General features: G+C 40.7%; 1 protein-coding gene across 1 annotated transcript in view; it reads right to left on the bottom strand.

Annotated features, from left to right (window-relative positions):
• LOC116711236 (semaphorin-3D) overlaps positions 1 to 17,873 on the bottom strand; it is a 33,671-nt gene that overhangs the window by 8,010 nt on the left and 7,788 nt on the right. The window contains 11 exon segments of the mRNA XM_032550648.1: positions 170 to 258; positions 2,671 to 2,893; positions 5,181 to 5,325; positions 6,896 to 6,965; positions 7,621 to 7,735; positions 8,015 to 8,157; positions 8,282 to 8,410; positions 9,872 to 9,962; positions 10,689 to 10,808; positions 10,983 to 11,045; positions 17,152 to 17,306. Coding sequence (XP_032406539.1) covers positions 170 to 258; positions 2,671 to 2,893; positions 5,181 to 5,325; positions 6,896 to 6,965; positions 7,621 to 7,735; positions 8,015 to 8,157; positions 8,282 to 8,410; positions 9,872 to 9,962; positions 10,689 to 10,808; positions 10,983 to 11,045; positions 17,152 to 17,306 — 1,343 coding nt within the window.

Here is a 17,873-nt window from a genome sequence, read left to right as displayed (position 1 = left end):
GACTAAAATGTCCCTTTGAGAGCCTGAAGAGGGCCTCATGCGGGAGATCACACGACGCACAATTGGCACAGGAGCACAAGGAGGAACTGGAACAAGCTTTCAGCCCTAAAAGTCCAGTCCAGATGCAGCAATCTGCAGAGAAGTTACCTCAAAGGCTGAATAATCTCACCTGGAACACGGTGAGTTCCTCCAGAATGACCTCCTCTGTTTCCCAGTTGTCTTTGATGACTGACACAGCCTTCACCACCTTCCCATCGTCTGGAAAACATCACAGCAAGAAGAACCCAGATGGTGAAAAGCTCTGACTTGTCAAATAATACACACACATTGGGTCATAGCAAACTGTCACTGCTTTGAAATCCTGCAGAAAGGCTTGTATTTTGGACAGAGGGTTTTATTTATTTCATTCCATCTCTTCAAGAAATCAAAGCCAAATGTAAAAATCATAGAAGCTTCATTTTGTGCCACTTGCCCTTCAGCTCCACAAATTTTTGAACTAACGTACATTAAAGAGGCAGCATTATGTTTATTCCAGCCACAGAGTAACATTTTATAGCACAGTCAAGTAACTGTTACATTGAGTTGTTATATATCAAATATCTCTTAAAGAAAATTTTCCTGATTTAGAGGCTGGAAATTGGGGCACTGTCTCTTTAAAAACTCCTGCCCAGGAAGTCATCACAACACAACTCCTCTATTAACCCTTTAACAATTTTTTTAACCAGTGTTGCATTAAGAAGTAGCTCCTATAATGAGCTCAGCAGGTCCTCCAGGTGTTTGATAAATTGCTGCTGGCTAGTCTGAAGGAGCTGAATGGGGAAGGGCTGCTCCGCGTGGGATCTCTGAAGCTGCAGCTCAGAGGAGGAGCTGTGCCTCGAAGGCGGAGCTAGGTACACCCAGGCGTTAACATGATGAAGTATAACATGATGTAAAGCTTAAACAAATTGCTACTATGTGTTGCTGTTCCTTTAAAATGTCTCCTGTAGTTAGATGTTGAGACAGCACTGTGGCTGGAGACGATACTGACTTCTATTCAATAAATTTCACTTTGTGCTTTCAAGGTTGATCAACAAAGAAATGAGGGAACAGAGTTGAAGTTATAACTCCTGTGCAGTATGAGCATCTATGGACAACCTCAACGATCATGAATCTGTCAGAAAACTAGTAATAAAGAAAGTCATAAAACCACCTGTGTGGGGAACTGAGGAGGTCAGGTTAGCACGTCCAGAAGAAATCTCGTCCTCACAGGAGCTTTACTCTCCACATGTTTCAGGATTATATCAACAAGATATTTTGTTATGAAATATTCCCCCCATCAGATTCCTGGGTTCCTCCCGCAGTCCAGAGACATCCTAGGCCTAAACTGGAGTGGTAGCACTGGGGAGCCGTTGACCTTTCTATCATCACTCCCCCAGCTGGGACGAGCTGCTGGCTCTGACGGAGAAACCAAATCCCCTCCTGGGAGCTTTAGAACCAGATGCCCGTTGCCTGGAGTTTGCCCTCTTAAAACACCAGGCTGGATGGATAAAAACTCACACATCCATCCATTTCTACCATCCATCCATCTGCCTGTCCATCCATCATCTGCTGCTAAATTTGGGGTCTTGCCATAGGAACAGAGAGACCCAGACATCCTAACCAGACGCCCAAGCCACCTTAACCGGCTCCCACCTGGAGCTTCTGTCTGTAAGGGAGAACTCAGACACCCTGCAGACGGGTCCTGTAGAGGATCCCTTTTCATGTGACGTCACGCTCTTCAAAACGCTGCCGGTTTCACCATGGCAGACATCAAAACAACCAACGCGCTACAGTAAAGCAGTAAAGCCTATCAAAAAGCAGACATCTAGTAGCCTAATCGATTCTATTCGGTTTATTTCACCTAATAAACCGCAACCATAAGGTGCTGCCGTAAGGCTGCACAAACAGACACTGTATAACTTTAATGAGGAAAGATACGATGGATAGCAGCCGTTAATCATAATGACTGGCAGCCCTCGGTGTAACCGCGGATTTGCAGCAAACACTTTTAACAAGCTAAGACGATTAACGATCAAATACTTTATAAGTAAGTATAATTACAAAGAAATGAAATAAGAATTATGGGGAAGGTACATGTCCAACCATTGTTTCCATGTCCAGATGATGACCTGATCAAAGCTCTGGGATGTTCAGAGCTTAGAACCCCACCCCTGCTGAACTGAACCAGACCCCCCTCCCTGACCTGTTGCTGTCTGATTCCAACACATCAGCTTCAGCTTCAGAGCTCCAGAAGAAGATCTCTAGCAAATCCATGAGATGTGAACACAAGTGCAGGACATTTTTCCAGTTCTGCTGTGAAACAGAGGGCAGGTTTTATTCAGGCTGTTAATGTGCAGTTCATGGGGTGGGGTGAAAGGCCAAGGAGAGGAATCCACTTAGAGGAGATATATGGAGCAGCTCTGCGCCCTCTCCCCTTCGGCCTGTCACCAGCCACTAAATGACCTCTCATTCATCACAGAACCAGAACCGTTTTATCTGACAGCAGCGTTTCTCCGAAACGACAGCAGGTTTCTGCAGCTGGAGCAGCAAAGAATACAGATGTTCAAAACGGACCCAGTGAACCTTCACTGACAACAAGCTGATTCTCAACGTGATCCAATGAGTTTAATCATTATAAAGATCCCTCCTCACCTGTCCCCAGGTGTAAGACGTCGTACGGTCCGTCCTGAGCCTCCACTCTGTCCACAACGACCCTCTTCAGCAGGTATGGTGAGTTGACCCGGGTCAGGACGGGTCGGCCGCCCAGAGGCAGGACGGGGTCCCACATCAGCTGGTGCTGCCGCATGAAGCTCACCACCTCATCTGGGAAGTCCTTGGTGGACTTGAGCAACGCATCGTACGTCTCACTGGGACACTGAGAGGAGAGAAGACAACATCAGGAAAACGGCAGGACGGGTCCACTTCCAGGAGCGAACCCGTCCTTAACCCGTCCAAAACAATCTGGGATGTCAGACTTTAAAGGGGCAGTATTATCCATTTTATAGCACATCAAATAACTATGTTACCTTCAGTTGTTTTTTTTAAGGTAAACATGACTTAAAATGAATTTGACTTCCTGATTTAATGTCTTGAAATTGGGCCTCTGTGGCTTTCAGCATGGGAACTGCAGCCCAGAGGAGGAGCTGGGTCTTGAAGGCGGGGCTAGGTCCAACCAGGTGTTTTGCAAAGTTGAATGGTTGCCATGGAGATTCAAAAATTTCTCAAACATGCATGAAAGAATTAAGGCAACAAGCATCATGTAAATCTTAAAGAAGTTAATTTTCATTGATTCTGCCCCTGTAAGTTGTTCTTGCATGAAAAATCAGCCAAATAAAATAACATAATAAGTTTTACTGACGTGTCTAACTGTTAAAAATAAAATCCAAAGAACCTTCTCAAACTTTTTCTTTGTTTAATTTTTTAAGAAATTCTAATCATTACACCTAAAACCAAAGCAGTGACCAGGTGTTAGTTAATTAAAACAGGCTTCACTGTGCTGTGATTCACGTTTCCTTCTTCCGTCTCTGAAATATCTTTAGAGATAAAAACAAACTGAACAAATTTCTTATTTTATTTTTTATTTTATTTTTCTTAACTCCAAGAAATATGCCTGTCATGATAACAAATGTCGATGGACAATAAATTATCCCAGAAGTTATTGTGATAAACGATAATATTGTTGGTTTGAGACCCTTTTTGAGTAATGTAATAGTAATAATAATGCAAGAACACATTCTCAAAGAATATTTAACACACATTTAAAATGGAAGACATTTTAAATATCCACAATAAATAAACAAAACAACAGCAACAACAAATAAAATCCATCATCAAGACTCAAAACAAAACTGTCCTTCAAAAAAAGGGCTAGTTGAGACCAAAACACCAGACTGAAGACTTTTAACATCCAGGTTTTTGGTACAAAAAGAGAAAAGAGAAAAATTATAAATCGTGGAAATGGAAATTATCGAGCTCATTTTAATTAATCATGCAATTAATTGATTTATTGCTTACTAAGATAGGCCTACCAATAAAGTACGGGTTGTGTTTAAGCTGTGAACTTTTCATCTAATCGGAGAATTTAAACCCAAATCATCAAACAATCCTCTAGAAATAAGCAGTGAAGGTCAATTCTTCTGGTCTCAACATGCTGATTGGTGCATAAAGTCAGATTTCCTCTCAGTGAGGAAACATGAAGAGAAAGGAGAGAGAAACTAAGAGTAGGAAAGATGAATTTGTTGAAGGTGTAAAGCAGGTTGGAGCTAACGAGGGAAGACGTGCCACCCAGTAGAGAAGTGAGAAATGTGGAAGCCATTATTGTCTCTGCGGTGAGACTCAGCTTGATTCTGCCTGATTCGCTGCTCTCATCGCCGACACGCCTCGCCTCTGCTGCACTCAACCGCGTGATTAAACACCGCGCAGAGCGGCCATGACACCCGGCGTGCACACAGCGACCTCTGACCTCACGGTGGCTGAAATGTCCCAGAGGAACCGGTGTTGGACCAGAGGAGCTTTCTGAGGTTGGACTCTGATCCCACAGGAAATTCCTAATTTTTCACAAAAACACAAATGCCATCCAGCTTCCAATATATGTGGGATAAATGATGGAGTGTGAGGCTGAATGTGGCAGCTTAACTCAAGAAAAAGGAAAATATTCTGGCGGTTACATGCTGACCCTCGGTGGGGCAGTTCTACCACAACCACAGAGCAATCATATTTACATTAAAATATAAATATTTATGAGTTTACATTCTTCTTTCATGAATGTTCCTGCATCACTTCTCTCTAGTCAGCACTGGGAGAAGACGTAGGAACTAGATATTGTTCACAGATTATCTGTCTCATACGATATAGTAATAGTTAAAAGTTACATTCTACAGCTTTAAAAGTGCTTATAAATAAAGTTGGCTTTGGCTTTTTTTTTTGAAAGAGCTTCACTCTTTCCATGTAATCCCAAAGTGTCTCCATTGTTGTTGTGACTGATGGCGGCGCTGCAGGACACCCTGGGCCGGTTACCTTCCTGAGAATGGGAGTATCCCACAGAGAGATGTGTTTTCCTATCTTCCTGTTGGACCTGTGCAGTGACCTTCACCGCCCTGCAAGGTCACCAGCTCCTGCCTGATGGCAGCAGTTATCTTCCAGTTATCTTGTGCTGAACTCACCGTTCCGGGTCTGGGGTACGGGATACGGCCCTTGTACTCGACCCAGCGGTAGTCGGGTCCCTCTCTGTGGGCAAACGGGCCGTTGAAGGCGGCGCGGATGGACGCCATGGAGTAAACGCACACAGCCGAGCCCTGGAAGATGGAGCTGTGGAGAGAGAGGACCGACCGGTTGATCAAACCAGGGAGAAACAAAACAGCAAACAGCAAGAAAAACTAAAATTAAATTGTGTTATTTACAAAATGATGATAAAAGGAGCAACAGAAGAAGAATAAAACTAAAAGAAGGTGGAGAAATTATTAAAGTTTAAGAATGTGACTTTTTTTTAAAATATATTTTTTTACATATTTATTAAATCTATCTATCATGTGGTGACAGTTTGAAATGAGACACATAATATGTGGAAAAAACTGCTTTAGGAACAACCAATCAGAGTCAGGAAGCGGGTCTTAGTCTGTCAATCACCATCGATGTGGCACTGCAGTTAGCGTAGCCTGTCATGAATGCTAATGCTAGTTAGCATGACCACTGATGATGGCGAATAAACACTGATGACGGCGTTTATCCGCCATCTGCGAGTACATAAGGCTTATTGACAGCACTAAGACCCACCTCCTGACTCTGACTGGTTGCTTTTGGTTGGGAGAGTTGCATTTCTTCAGACCGCAGTAGTAGCTCAAGGAGGAGGTCGATTTTTCAAAGATTATCTGTCTCATAACACACCTGGTGACAGTTTTGATGAATATGTACAAAAATATTTGTATTAAAGTTACTTACTGCAGCTTTAAAGAAGAAGAGGAGGAGGGAGTGGAAAGAGAAGTGGCTCTGCTTTTCTACATTAAGGTTAGAAAAACTCAACCTGCTGGGCCCCTACACCTTTGACCCCAGGCACCCACCCAGACCTGACCTCTGACCCTGAACTGGGAGGGTGTGCACGCGCCAGCCAGGGCGGCGGGAGGTCAGATAATCTGCAAAGTTTCTTTCAGCAGGTGGAGCTCACAGACTCCAGCTGGATTAGATTATTTATAACCAGATTAATCAAAACACAAACAGGAGGAAAACTGATCATTTCACTAATTACAACTAAAAAAATCATTTATTATAAACATAATGAAGGAAATTAAACCATTTCATTTCTATTTTCAGGTTTAAAAACAAAGAAAAAGTTTCTATTTGCAAAAACGGAATGGCTCGTTTATTTTCTATCTTTGTGGAAAAATATTTTGTGGAAAAAGTTATTAGCTTATTAACTCCAACAGAGATGCCTGTCACAATGAAAAATTTTGCTGAATGATAAATTGTCCCAGAAGTTTTTGCGATAAACGATGTAACCAACCTGATGACAGGAAAAACCAAATACTACTGCTCCTCTTAGTGTCATTCTGTTGTTAAAACTATTAAGATAATAAAATAAATAAACGGCTAAATCCTGCATTTGTTATTGTATCTATATTTTAAGAAGTTATTATGAGTCATCCTCCTATTTCTTATTTTTGCTTTTTTTATTCTTGCAGATATTCTGTGCTTTTCTTTCTTTTTAATTCAGTTGATTATTTTTTTGTTAATTCTTTTCTGTTTATTATAGGGCTTGACTTGATTTAGTCAGTTTTCAGACGATCGCTCCATCTCTCTGTTTCAGCTGGAGGCACCTGCTTTTATTTTGTTTTAAAAAATATCCCGTTTTTATGTCTTTGACATGATGGTAGCAGTTTCTCACCTGGAGGTGGTGAAGACGCCATAGATGGTCGGGTTCTGGGGATCCTTGGTTTCCAGAACAAAGATGTCCTCTAAAACAAAACAGACAAATCGAGATTGCAAAGTTTTATCACTTTATGTTCTCCATAAATTAGTCGATTGAACTCAGTTTATTAAATGGTCATTTTTCATTTGTCGCTGTGTTGTGACAGTTTGGTATGAGACAGGTAATCTGTGAAAACAATCAAGCTCCTCTGCCTTCTAGAATCAACCAATTAGAACCAAGAGGCGGGTCTTAACGCTGTCAATCACAATGTTGTGTGGCGCTGCTCATCCCCATCCTGCTCCTCATCCCACCTTGCTCTCTGCTACTGCAGCTAGTATAGACAGTTGTGAATGCTCAAGCTAGTTAGCATGACTGCCTACGACGATGGATAAACATTTTTTCTGTATTTTCCACCACTACATAATTAGCAGCCAGTACATGAGGTTGACTGATAGCGCTAAGACCCTCCTTCTGGCTCTGATTGGTTGTTTTTGTTTGGGAGCGATTAATTTCTTTAGACGACAATAGTAGCTCAGGGTGGAGCTTTACCTACATCCATTTTTTTTCAGCAGATTATCTGTCTCATAATAAACTGTTACAACATGGTAAGAGTCTTAACAAATATGTAAAAAACATATTCTTTATAAAAGTTACAAGCTGCAGCTTTGATGGAGTAAGAAGAGAGAAAGGGTCGGCGTTACCGAGCTCATCGAAGTGAGTATCGACTCCCGACGGGCCGGGAACAGAGCAGACTAATCGGGCTTTCAGGAAGGTGGTCCAGCGGTTGATCAGACTCCTCTTCCCACCAACGTCATTCTGCAGGAAGGAGAAACAAATATGCACTGAAAGATTGATTATAAAACTGAAACAGGAAGTTGGGTCAGGCCTAAGCAACATGGAGTTTTAATGTCTGAATGATTCAAGGTCAGAGCTGCATGAAAAACCTCCTGAAAATGAATGAAAAAGCAGGAAAAATCAGAGGAACTGTTAAAAGAATGTATGGTTGTTTTATTTAATTAAAGAAAAACTGCATCAGGGTTTTATTGAAAACATTTATGATCCTTCTAATATGGCTTTGACTGAAGCGTTGTTCACCTTGCAGACCCGAGCCACCCGGCTGTAGACCCTCTGGTCCCACTGGCCGGCCTCCACCGCCTTCTCCTTAAAGAAGAAGTAAACTTTATCGTCGTCTGGACTGTGAGTGTCAGGGATGGAGAAGGAGCCCACAAAGTCCGGCTCTGTGGGGTGACAGGAGACGTTCACTGTTGGAAAACCGATGACAGCCTCCAGTTTCTCTGCTGTCTTTAACCCTAAACGGAGCTAGAATGAAGAAATGCATCATGGGAAGAGGCAGCTGCTCACCGTTGAGCCAGTTGTGATCGGACGCCTCGGTGCGGATGTAATGCTGACTGCTGCCCTGAACCGAGGTGCAGAAGATCGCCGCGTTGGCCCCCATGAAGTCGACAGAGGTTCCTGCATAAAGTTCACCATCTGAGGAGAAAAACGACAAGATCACTGCAGGGTAAAGGTCACTGCAGGGTGAAGGTCACTGCAGGGTAAAGGTCATGAGGCACTTTGAAGGTGCTAACATCACAAACTACTTTGGCTCTTCAGGTATTTCCTGCAACCAAGGTTGTAATAGTTTGGGTTTTTCTTTACTGTTTAGTTTTATTTCCATGTTTGTACAATTCAATTAGTTTTAGAGTGTTTGGTAGTTTTTAGTCATTATTATTAGTTAAACATTTAGTTATAACCGTAGTTTTAGTTTTTCCATAATTGGGATAATCTTCAGGTGCAGAATTCATAAAGATCCAAAGTATTGTGAATATGTTTGCATCAAACTGATAATTAATACTCAACAGAGGACACCAGTTTTCTGTGCATCAGAAGAAAAGCATCAGGCAGTTTGTTGTTTCAGTAAAGCAGTGAGTTGCAGAAGGACATCCAGATGAGGACAGATGCTTCATCCTCTGCTGTCCAGCTGTGAAACCTCAACATGAAGCTCCAGCTGACCCCTGGGGGTCTCGGTCAGGAGGATCTACAGTTGCTGTGTTTAGTGTGTTTAGTGTGGCGTCAGCAGTGAAATAACTCCCAGGGACCACACACACCTCGAATCGGCACTCAGCCGGCGGGCGGACAGGCCAGGGACGGCACGATGCTTAATGTCACCAGAATATGGAGAGAATGACGTAAAATCATTTGAACATCGTGTGGTTGTGAGGACCAACGTTGTTGGTTAACAAAAACCCGACAAACAAACATTTTCCTAATTTTTTCTGGTGACAGAAAATGCAGAAAGACTCCTGACTGCAGCGCATCAGAGCATTGACTCCCAACCAACGTTATTATAGTTAACAAAAACTAACAAATAACAAAAACTGAAATTAGAAAAACATTTATATTTTTTTAACTGAATAAATAAAAATGATAATTAATGGGGAGAGGACTATAACTAAGTGGAACTATATTGTGTGTTAGTAATACAAACTAAAACATACTGAAGTTATAGATATCCTTTGTTTTCATGTTTATGAATCTATTTATCAACCTTTCGAACTGATGTGCAGAAACAACACAAGCAGTTTACGTCAGCTACGGCACTCCATACTTCCGGCGGCGCTTACGCTGGTCTGCGAAACGGCGACAGCGACAGTTTGGAGAAAACGCCAGAGTCAGTTTGTTGTTCAACAATAATTAATTACATTTTTTGAAAACAGTATCTTCTGTCGAGTATTCATTAACCGATCAATGTAGACATAATTAATCACAATACTTTGGCCTTTTGCACTCAGTACCTAAAAACTAAAACTAAAAACAAACGAAAACTAAACATTTAACTAATAAAAACTAACAAACACACTCTAAAATTAATTACAACAAACTGAATTAAATTAAAAATCACAACGAAATAAAACAATGCTATGAAAAACCCAGAGGACAGGTGCGTGGTACCGGTCAGCCTGGCAGCGAACGGCTCTCTGGGACTGAAGGGACACTTTCCTCGTCCTGACTCCACGGCATGGGACAACCTGAACCACGGCTCCTGCAGGACGGACAGGGAATGAGTGATGAAGAGCGAGGAAGATTCTCTGGCTCCATTTTGTTGCACATCAGAGAAAAAGACAATGAAAGTTTACAGAAAATAAGAATTAATTTAGTGTTTCTTTGCCAGCGATTTAAAAAAATAAATATTTCGCCGGTTTCTTTTGTATTTCCTGTTAGTTGCTTTGTGAGATTTTGCACATTCTTTGCGTTTTTATTAAATTTTCTTTCTGACCCCATTTAAGCTAAATTGTTATTGTGTTAAATCTGTTCTTGACTCAGACTGTGCCTGTAACTGGCAATGGACTTTCTGTTTGCTATTTCATATTTTAGATATAAGCATAAATGTTCATTTTACAACCACAATACTGCAAAAGTAAAGAAAAAGTATTGTTTATTTTTGCTTGATTATAACACCAAGAATGAGTTCTGCACTATTTAAAGAGTCTATAATTTCCAACTGTTTGGAAGCATTTTTTTTAAAATTACATTGGATTTATTTATTTTTTGTAATACAAAACAAGTGACAGTTAAACAATAACAGCAACAAAAAAGACTCAGCGTTGTATAATATTGTCGTTTTCTTCCGTAATTTTTCAGAAACTCTTTAAAAGTGCCTCTCTTTTCTCAAATGAGCTAAACATATCTCTGAGAACATAGCAGACATGCAACTTAATCAATATGTAGTGTAAAGGTAAATAAATGTAAATAACCAAATAATTGGTACCTCTGGGTTCTGGCTGAGCTGCAGGTAAGTACACTGTGGATGGAAGGCGCCGGTGCCACAGACGTAAACATGAGTCTTATTGAAAGGCTGCAGCACACGGACAAAGTTGGCACAATCTCTCTGGAAGTCAAACACAAACAATACGAACATCCAGAATGGGTTTAGCAGATAAAAACACAGAAAAACAGTAGGTAGAAAAAATGACTTAAAGCAGATTTCAGATTCTTAAATCCTAAAAAAGATTATCAGTATATGAGGTGAGAAATAAATAAACTTTTGTATAATTGTTTTTACCTCCAGGCTCTTGCCTGCCAGCCTGCAGTGCTCCACATGTTCTTGAGCTGCAGGCCAGTGGATCTGATGGGGAAAATATAGAAAATATCCAAATAATAAACTTAAATATGGAACAAATAAGGAATCAACCACTAATGGAAATACCTGCTAATTTTAAACCCTGAAATCTAATGTCCAAAATTAAAGAGAAATAAGATAATTAGTAGAGGTTACCCAATTATAAATATTGATAATCTCCTGAAGGTCTGTTGTTTAGTTAGGGATCAGGAAATTAGGAAAACAGAGAAAAAGTAGGGATCAACTGGTAACATAAATAACTATAATGAAGCTCGAATCAAATTTAGCTAAATAATTTTAGAATGTTATAATTAAGCATCTGTTAGGTTATTTCTAAATACTACTTGCACTATAATACAGAATTGTTTATAGGAGTTTGAAATCAGTAACATCACAGATTAACAGCAGATGCTAATATTAATTGTTGCTCATGTGTCACGTTGAACGCTGTGCTGAAGGGTGACTCTGCTAACAGGTTATGGGCCCAGAATCAATGAAGAAACGGGTAATTGTCCCGACAGACAGACAGTGAACACCTGCTGTGTAAGTAAACAAGGAACATGAACAGAAGAGAAAAAGACTTGCCGCACAGCCGCTGGTCAAGACTTCTCTTTGATGGAGACGAGAAAAATTACGAACTATGGGAGACAAAGTTTTTAGGACATCTACGATTGCAAGGGCTGAAAGAGACAATTTTGAAGAGCCCCACCGATGAAGACGATGAAGAGGAAGACGAAAAGAAAAACGCTGAGGCTTATGCAGAGCTCATTCAGTTTTTGGATGACAAGAGTCTATCACTTGTCATGCATGACGCGGCAGACGACGGACGTGCGGCGCTTGGAATCCTGCGGGCCCATTACGCCGGCAAAGGAAAGCCCAGAGTGATTAACCTGTATACCGAGCTGACTTCACTGCAGAAATCACCCTGTGAGACAGTTACCGAGTACATCATCAGAGCTGAGACCGCGATCACCGCATTGAGGAGTGCAGGTGAGGAGCTGAGCGACGGACTTCTGATCGCCATGATCCTGAAAGGACTTCCAGGGACATTTAAGCCATTTGCTATTTATATCACTCAAAGCGAAGATGGTGATAAGATGACTTTTGCAGAGTTTAAGACTAAACTCAGAAGTTTTGAAGACACTGAAAATATGCGTGCCACAGTATCTGAGGACAATGTGATGAAAACTAAGGCACATTTTGGCACGAAATGCGCACCAAGAGGTGCAGATGATCCTGGAGCAGGAAGTTCTGAGATCGTGTGTTTTAAATGTGGGAGTAAAGGCCACATAAGCAGAACTTGCCAGCGGAAGCAGTGGTGCAGTTACTGTAAGAAGAACAGTCACAGCAACGCAACCTGCAGACGGAGAAAACAACGGGACAACGTACGGAAAGTAGCCGAAGAGACGGGCGGCGATAAAGAGTTTGCTTTCCGGGCGAGCGACGCTGACACGCGAGTGGACGACATCAAGAGGAGAGGTCTGATGGTGGACGCTGGGGCGACGTCGCACATAATCACCGACATCAGGAGGTTTCGGAAGCTTGATGGGAGTTTCCAGGCCGAGACGCACTGCATGGAACTGGCTGATGGATCCAGGTGTCTTGGGGTTGCTAAGCAACGAGGAGACGCGGAAGTGTGTTTGATCGACAGTAGAGGTCGACGTCTTAAAACAGTGCTGAGGAACGCATTATTCATCCCTTCATATCCGCAAGATATCTTCTCAGTGAAAGCTGCAACATCCAGCGGAGCAACGGTGATCTTCAGAGAAGGAAAGAACGTTCTTCTCAGAGGCAATACCAAGTTCCCCATTCACGTATGTAACAAATTGTATTACTTACAAACGATGGACAATGAATGTGGTGATCAGTGTAAAAAATGTTATGACTTACAAAGTTGGCATGAGATTCTTGGTCATTGCAATTACAGAGACGTACTGAAGCTAGAAAATGTTGTTCAAGGCATGGAAATTAAAGGGAGAGGTGAACCGAAGCCATATTGTGAAGTCTGCACAAAAGGAAAATTTGTTCAAACTAGGAACAAGGAGCCAGATGCAAGAGCTAAAGAACCGCTAGCAATGGTCCACACAGATTTAGCAGGACCTATAGACCCAATGTCCAAAGATGGTCACAGATATGCATTATCCTTCACAGATGATTATTCCAGTGCAGTCTTTGTATACTTTTTGAAAAATAAGAGTGACACAGTACAAGCGACTGAAAAGTTTATTGCTGACATGGCTCCACATGGAAAGATTAAATGTATGAGGTCAGACAATGGTACAGAATTCACAGGAAAAGAGTATCAGGCATTACTGAGTAAAAATGGTATTAGACATGAGACCTCAGCACCATATTCTCCACACCAAAATGGTACGGCAGAACGAAATTGGAGAACTTTGTTTGACATGGCTAGATGTATGTTAATCGATGGTGAGATGCCAAAAATGTTATGGCCGTATGCAGTTCAGACAGCTGCTGTAGTGCGAAATAGATGTTTTAATAATCGCACAAACCAAACGCCTTATTTCATGTTGACGGGCAGACAGCCTAACATTTCTAGGATGCACAAGTTTGGATGTGTTTGTTACACTTACAAACGAGAGAAAGGGAAGCTGGATTCAAGGTGTGAAAAAGGCATTTTTATAGGGTATGACAAGAATAGTCCAGCCTATATGGTCTATTTTCCAAGCAGCAGGAAAATCCAGAAACATAGGCTTGTGAAATTTGTATCCAGAGAGAAAAAATGAGACTGATGTAAATTTGGATGATGATGATGATATGATTAGAATTAATCCCAGAGCAACCAAAACTTCAGAGGCTGATCCAGTAAATGTTTCTGACCAGAAATTGAGCACAGAAGAAGAACCAAGGGCGAGTACCAGTCACACAACAGGACATGAGAGGCGATACCCTGTCAGAGAAAGACAGAAACCAGGTTATTTAGATGACTATGTATGTGGCATTGATGATGAAGAACAGATGGCTAACATTGATTATTGTTATAGACTGATAAGTGGAGTACCTCAAACCTACAAAGAAGCTGTAACATCTGTGAATGCAAAAGAGTGGGTTACAGCAATGGATGAGGAAATCCAATCATTAAATGACAATGTTACTTTTTCCCTGACCAGTTTACCTGAGGGTAAAACTGTAGTGGGGGGTAAATGGGTTTATGCAATCAAAAAGAATAGTGATGGATCAGACAAATATAAGGCTAGATATGTTGCTAAAGGATTCAGTCAAAAGAAAGGTATGAACTATGATGAAACCTTTTCACCAACTGCTAGCATGACGAGCATCAGAGTGTTGATGCAAAAGGTAGTACAGGAGAACATGTTTGTTCACCAGATGGATGTAAAGACAGCATATTTACATGCCCCAATTGAATGTGAACTTTATATTGAACAACCAGAGGGCTACAAGAAGGAATCTCAAGAAAATAAAAGACTGGTGTATAAACTGCAAAAATCTCTTTATGGACTTAAACAGTCAAGCAGAAACTGGAACAGAATGTTGCATGACTATCTATGTGAAATCAAGTTTGTTCAAAACCCTGCTGATCATTGTGTTTACACAAAGATTACTGATACTGAAACTGTGTTTATCATTATATGGGTCGATGATTTGATTATTGCTGCCAGTGATATGAATATCCTTAGAGATATAAAAGAAAAACTTAACTTCAAATTTAGGATGAAGGACTTAGGAAATTTGACACATTTTCTTGGCATTGACTTTGAGAAAGATGCTGACAGTATTAAAATGTCACAGTCGAAGTATGTAAAGAAAATACTGGAAAAGTTTGACATGCTGAACTGTAAGCCACGAACTACCCCTTGTGAGCAGAAACTTAACTATGCTGATAATGCTGAAGTAATGGATGATGTCAGAAAATACAGGGAGGCAATAGGGAGCTTAATCTATTTGTCAACATGTACAAGACCAGATTTAAGCTATGTTGTAAGCAAACTGTCACAGTACTTTGCAAACCCAACCACAGAACAGTGGAATACTGTAAAACATGTTTTTAGGTATCTAAGAGGCACACAAGATAAAGTACTATGTTTTAAAAAGGGTGCCTGTGATAACCTTATATATGCATACAGTGATGCCGATTGGGCAGGCGATGTAACAGATCGAAGGAGTACAACAGGTTACTGTATGAGTCTAAATAGAGATGGTCCGTTGGTCTCGTGGAAGACCAAAAGACAGCCTACAGTATCTCTATCCACATGTGAAGCAGAGTACATGGCATTAGCTGTTACTGTACAGGAATGCTTATACTTGAAACAACTGTTGTTCAACATGGATGGTAAGGATTATTTAGCTAAGATTTATGAGGATAATCAGGGTACCATATCCTTAGCCAAAAATCCTGTGTATAGACAAAGATGTAAACATATTGATATTAAATATCATTTTGTCAGATCAGTTGTAAATGAAGGAAAAGTCTTTCTAGAGTACTGTCCAACTAATGAAATGGTTGCAGATGTACTAACTAAACCAGCAACAAAGATTAAGTTGAGGAAGTATGAAATGTTTATGTTTGGTGGAACATGAATGTATTTGGAAGAAGTATTAAGAGAGAGGAAGTTACCCAAATGTGAGCAAGTGGGGGTGTTGACAGTATGAATGTTTATGTGCTCTCATTTGTTGTTGTTTTTATCATTATTGGATTATTGTGAGTCACATCACGTGACCTGTCTAATTGAAAACACTCGTGTACAATAAAAGGTGTGTCCTTCATGCAAAGAGGGTTCAACACGAAAGCCACAACCTGTGTGAGTCTCATGTTGTCACGTTGAACGCTGTGCTGAAGGGTGACTCTGCTAACATCATGCTAGCTGCAAATGATGGGATTAATTTAGTTTAACATATAAAACATGGTTAGAAAGTAACTGTTAGTTATTCATTCCTTCAGTATTATCTTCTAATCTCATGTTTACAGTTTGTGAAAGAAAAGGGAAAACTTGATGCTAATGCTAAATGCTAACAATTACCCTAAAAACAGGAAATAAAAACAGAATTGTTCATAAACTATTTTAACTGTAATCATCCCTAAAATATTTTTATCATGTTGTTTCTGATAAGGTTAAGTTTCACTCAGCTTAAAATCTCAAAACAAATCCGGACTTGCTTGCTAATGCTAACTATATTGAATGCTAACTCATAACAACAAACATCTAATTACATGTTGATAACCTGCAAACATGTAATTATTAAGCAACTGTTATTGTCGCCTACTATTTACTCATCACCATAGTTTCTCTTTGTCAAGTCTTTTGCAGCTGATCCAGAATGCTGCTGCTCACGTTCTCACTAAAACCAGGAAGATAGATCACATCACACCAGTTTTAAAGTCCCTACACTGGCTCCCTGTAGCGCAAAGAATAGACTTTAAAATACTGTTGTTAGTTTATAAATCACTGAACGGCTTAGCACCACAATACATTAAAGATCTGCTGTTGCTGTATCAACCTTCCAGACCTCTCAGGTCTTCTGGTTCTGCTCTGCATCCCCAGAACCAGAACCAAACGAGGAGAAGCAGCAATTCAGCTTACTATGCACCACAAATCTGGAACAAACTTCCAGAAAACTGTAAAGCAGCAAAAACACTGAGTGCCTTTAAATCTCGACTAAAAACCCGCCTTTGTAGAGTTGTATTTTAAACGTAACCACTTACGATATTTAATGATGGCATCTGACTTAATGTCGTGTTTTGATTGTTGATTCTATGTTGCATGACTTTGTGTTTCTGTGTTTGTAATGATGTAAAGCACTTTGAAATGGCTTGTTGCTGAAATGTGCTATACAAATAAAATTTGATTGATTGATTGATTTAGATAATGTTCATTGGTTTTAATATTTTAAAGAGCCACAACCAAGAAATCTCTTTAATCCTGTTGCAATCCGAATATATTCTGATTTATAAACTTTGGAGATAGCGGGAAAAAGATGAATAATAAACCAGCAGTCCAGAGTTTTTTTCACTGCTAAGACTTTAAATTGAGCTTTGCTGCATCTTATATACCAAAAGAAATAATAATGAACTCCAAGCAGCTCTGACGGTTTAACGCCCAACTAGGTCCATCAGAAAGGTTCGACACCTCACCTTGTGGACGGGCTGGTCCAGGTTGTCGGGGTTCAGCAGGTAAATGTGGTCTTTCCCTCCAACCAGCAGCCATCCTCTGTCCTCATCCAGCAGCAGGACCTGGTAGCCCCCGCCAAAGCCGGCGCCCCAGGAGACCGCCGAGCTGTTCCTCACATCTGGAAGAGTCAGGAACATTCAGGGGTTTATTCACCGTGAAACTCTTTGCACGTTCAGTCCTAAAACTGCTAAAATTAAAAGGAGACAGGCAGATAGTCACTGGGTTTCCACAGGATGCTGAGTCTCTCGGACCTCAGATCTTAGTTTAATCAGGAACAACTAGAGCGTTTTGGATCAAAACTAAAGAAGTTATTAAGCACTATATCTATCAACCAATCAGAGGAAAGAAGGCGGAGTTCAGAGACCGTAACGTTTTTAGCTCCAAGAGCTCTGCTAGCTTGCAGCATCTGGCGCCCCGCAGGTCTCCATCTCTATAAAGCAATAATTTCAACCCATATAAGTTTTTATTTACATATTTTTAGACAGAAGACACCCAGGTTTATCCCTCATCTTTCTGGATCCAGAAGTGTTTGCTTCCCCTCAGTAACATGAGCCTTCACTGTGCTTTACCACCTTGCCGTGCTCTATAACTTCCAGGTCATGTTTTGGTTTCTCTGTATCAGTTTAATGGAAAATCAACTTTTTTGAGCTTTCATTATGTTATAATGTTATTCCCTCATCAAAAA

This window comes from Xiphophorus hellerii, chromosome 20 (assembly GCF_003331165.1).
Source record: "Xiphophorus hellerii strain 12219 chromosome 20, Xiphophorus_hellerii-4.1, whole genome shotgun sequence".
NCBI classification, from domain to species: Eukaryota; Metazoa; Chordata; class Actinopteri; order Cyprinodontiformes; family Poeciliidae; genus Xiphophorus; species Xiphophorus hellerii.
Note: the sequence above shows the minus strand (reverse complement) of the source record. Positions and strands in the feature narration are given on the sequence as shown.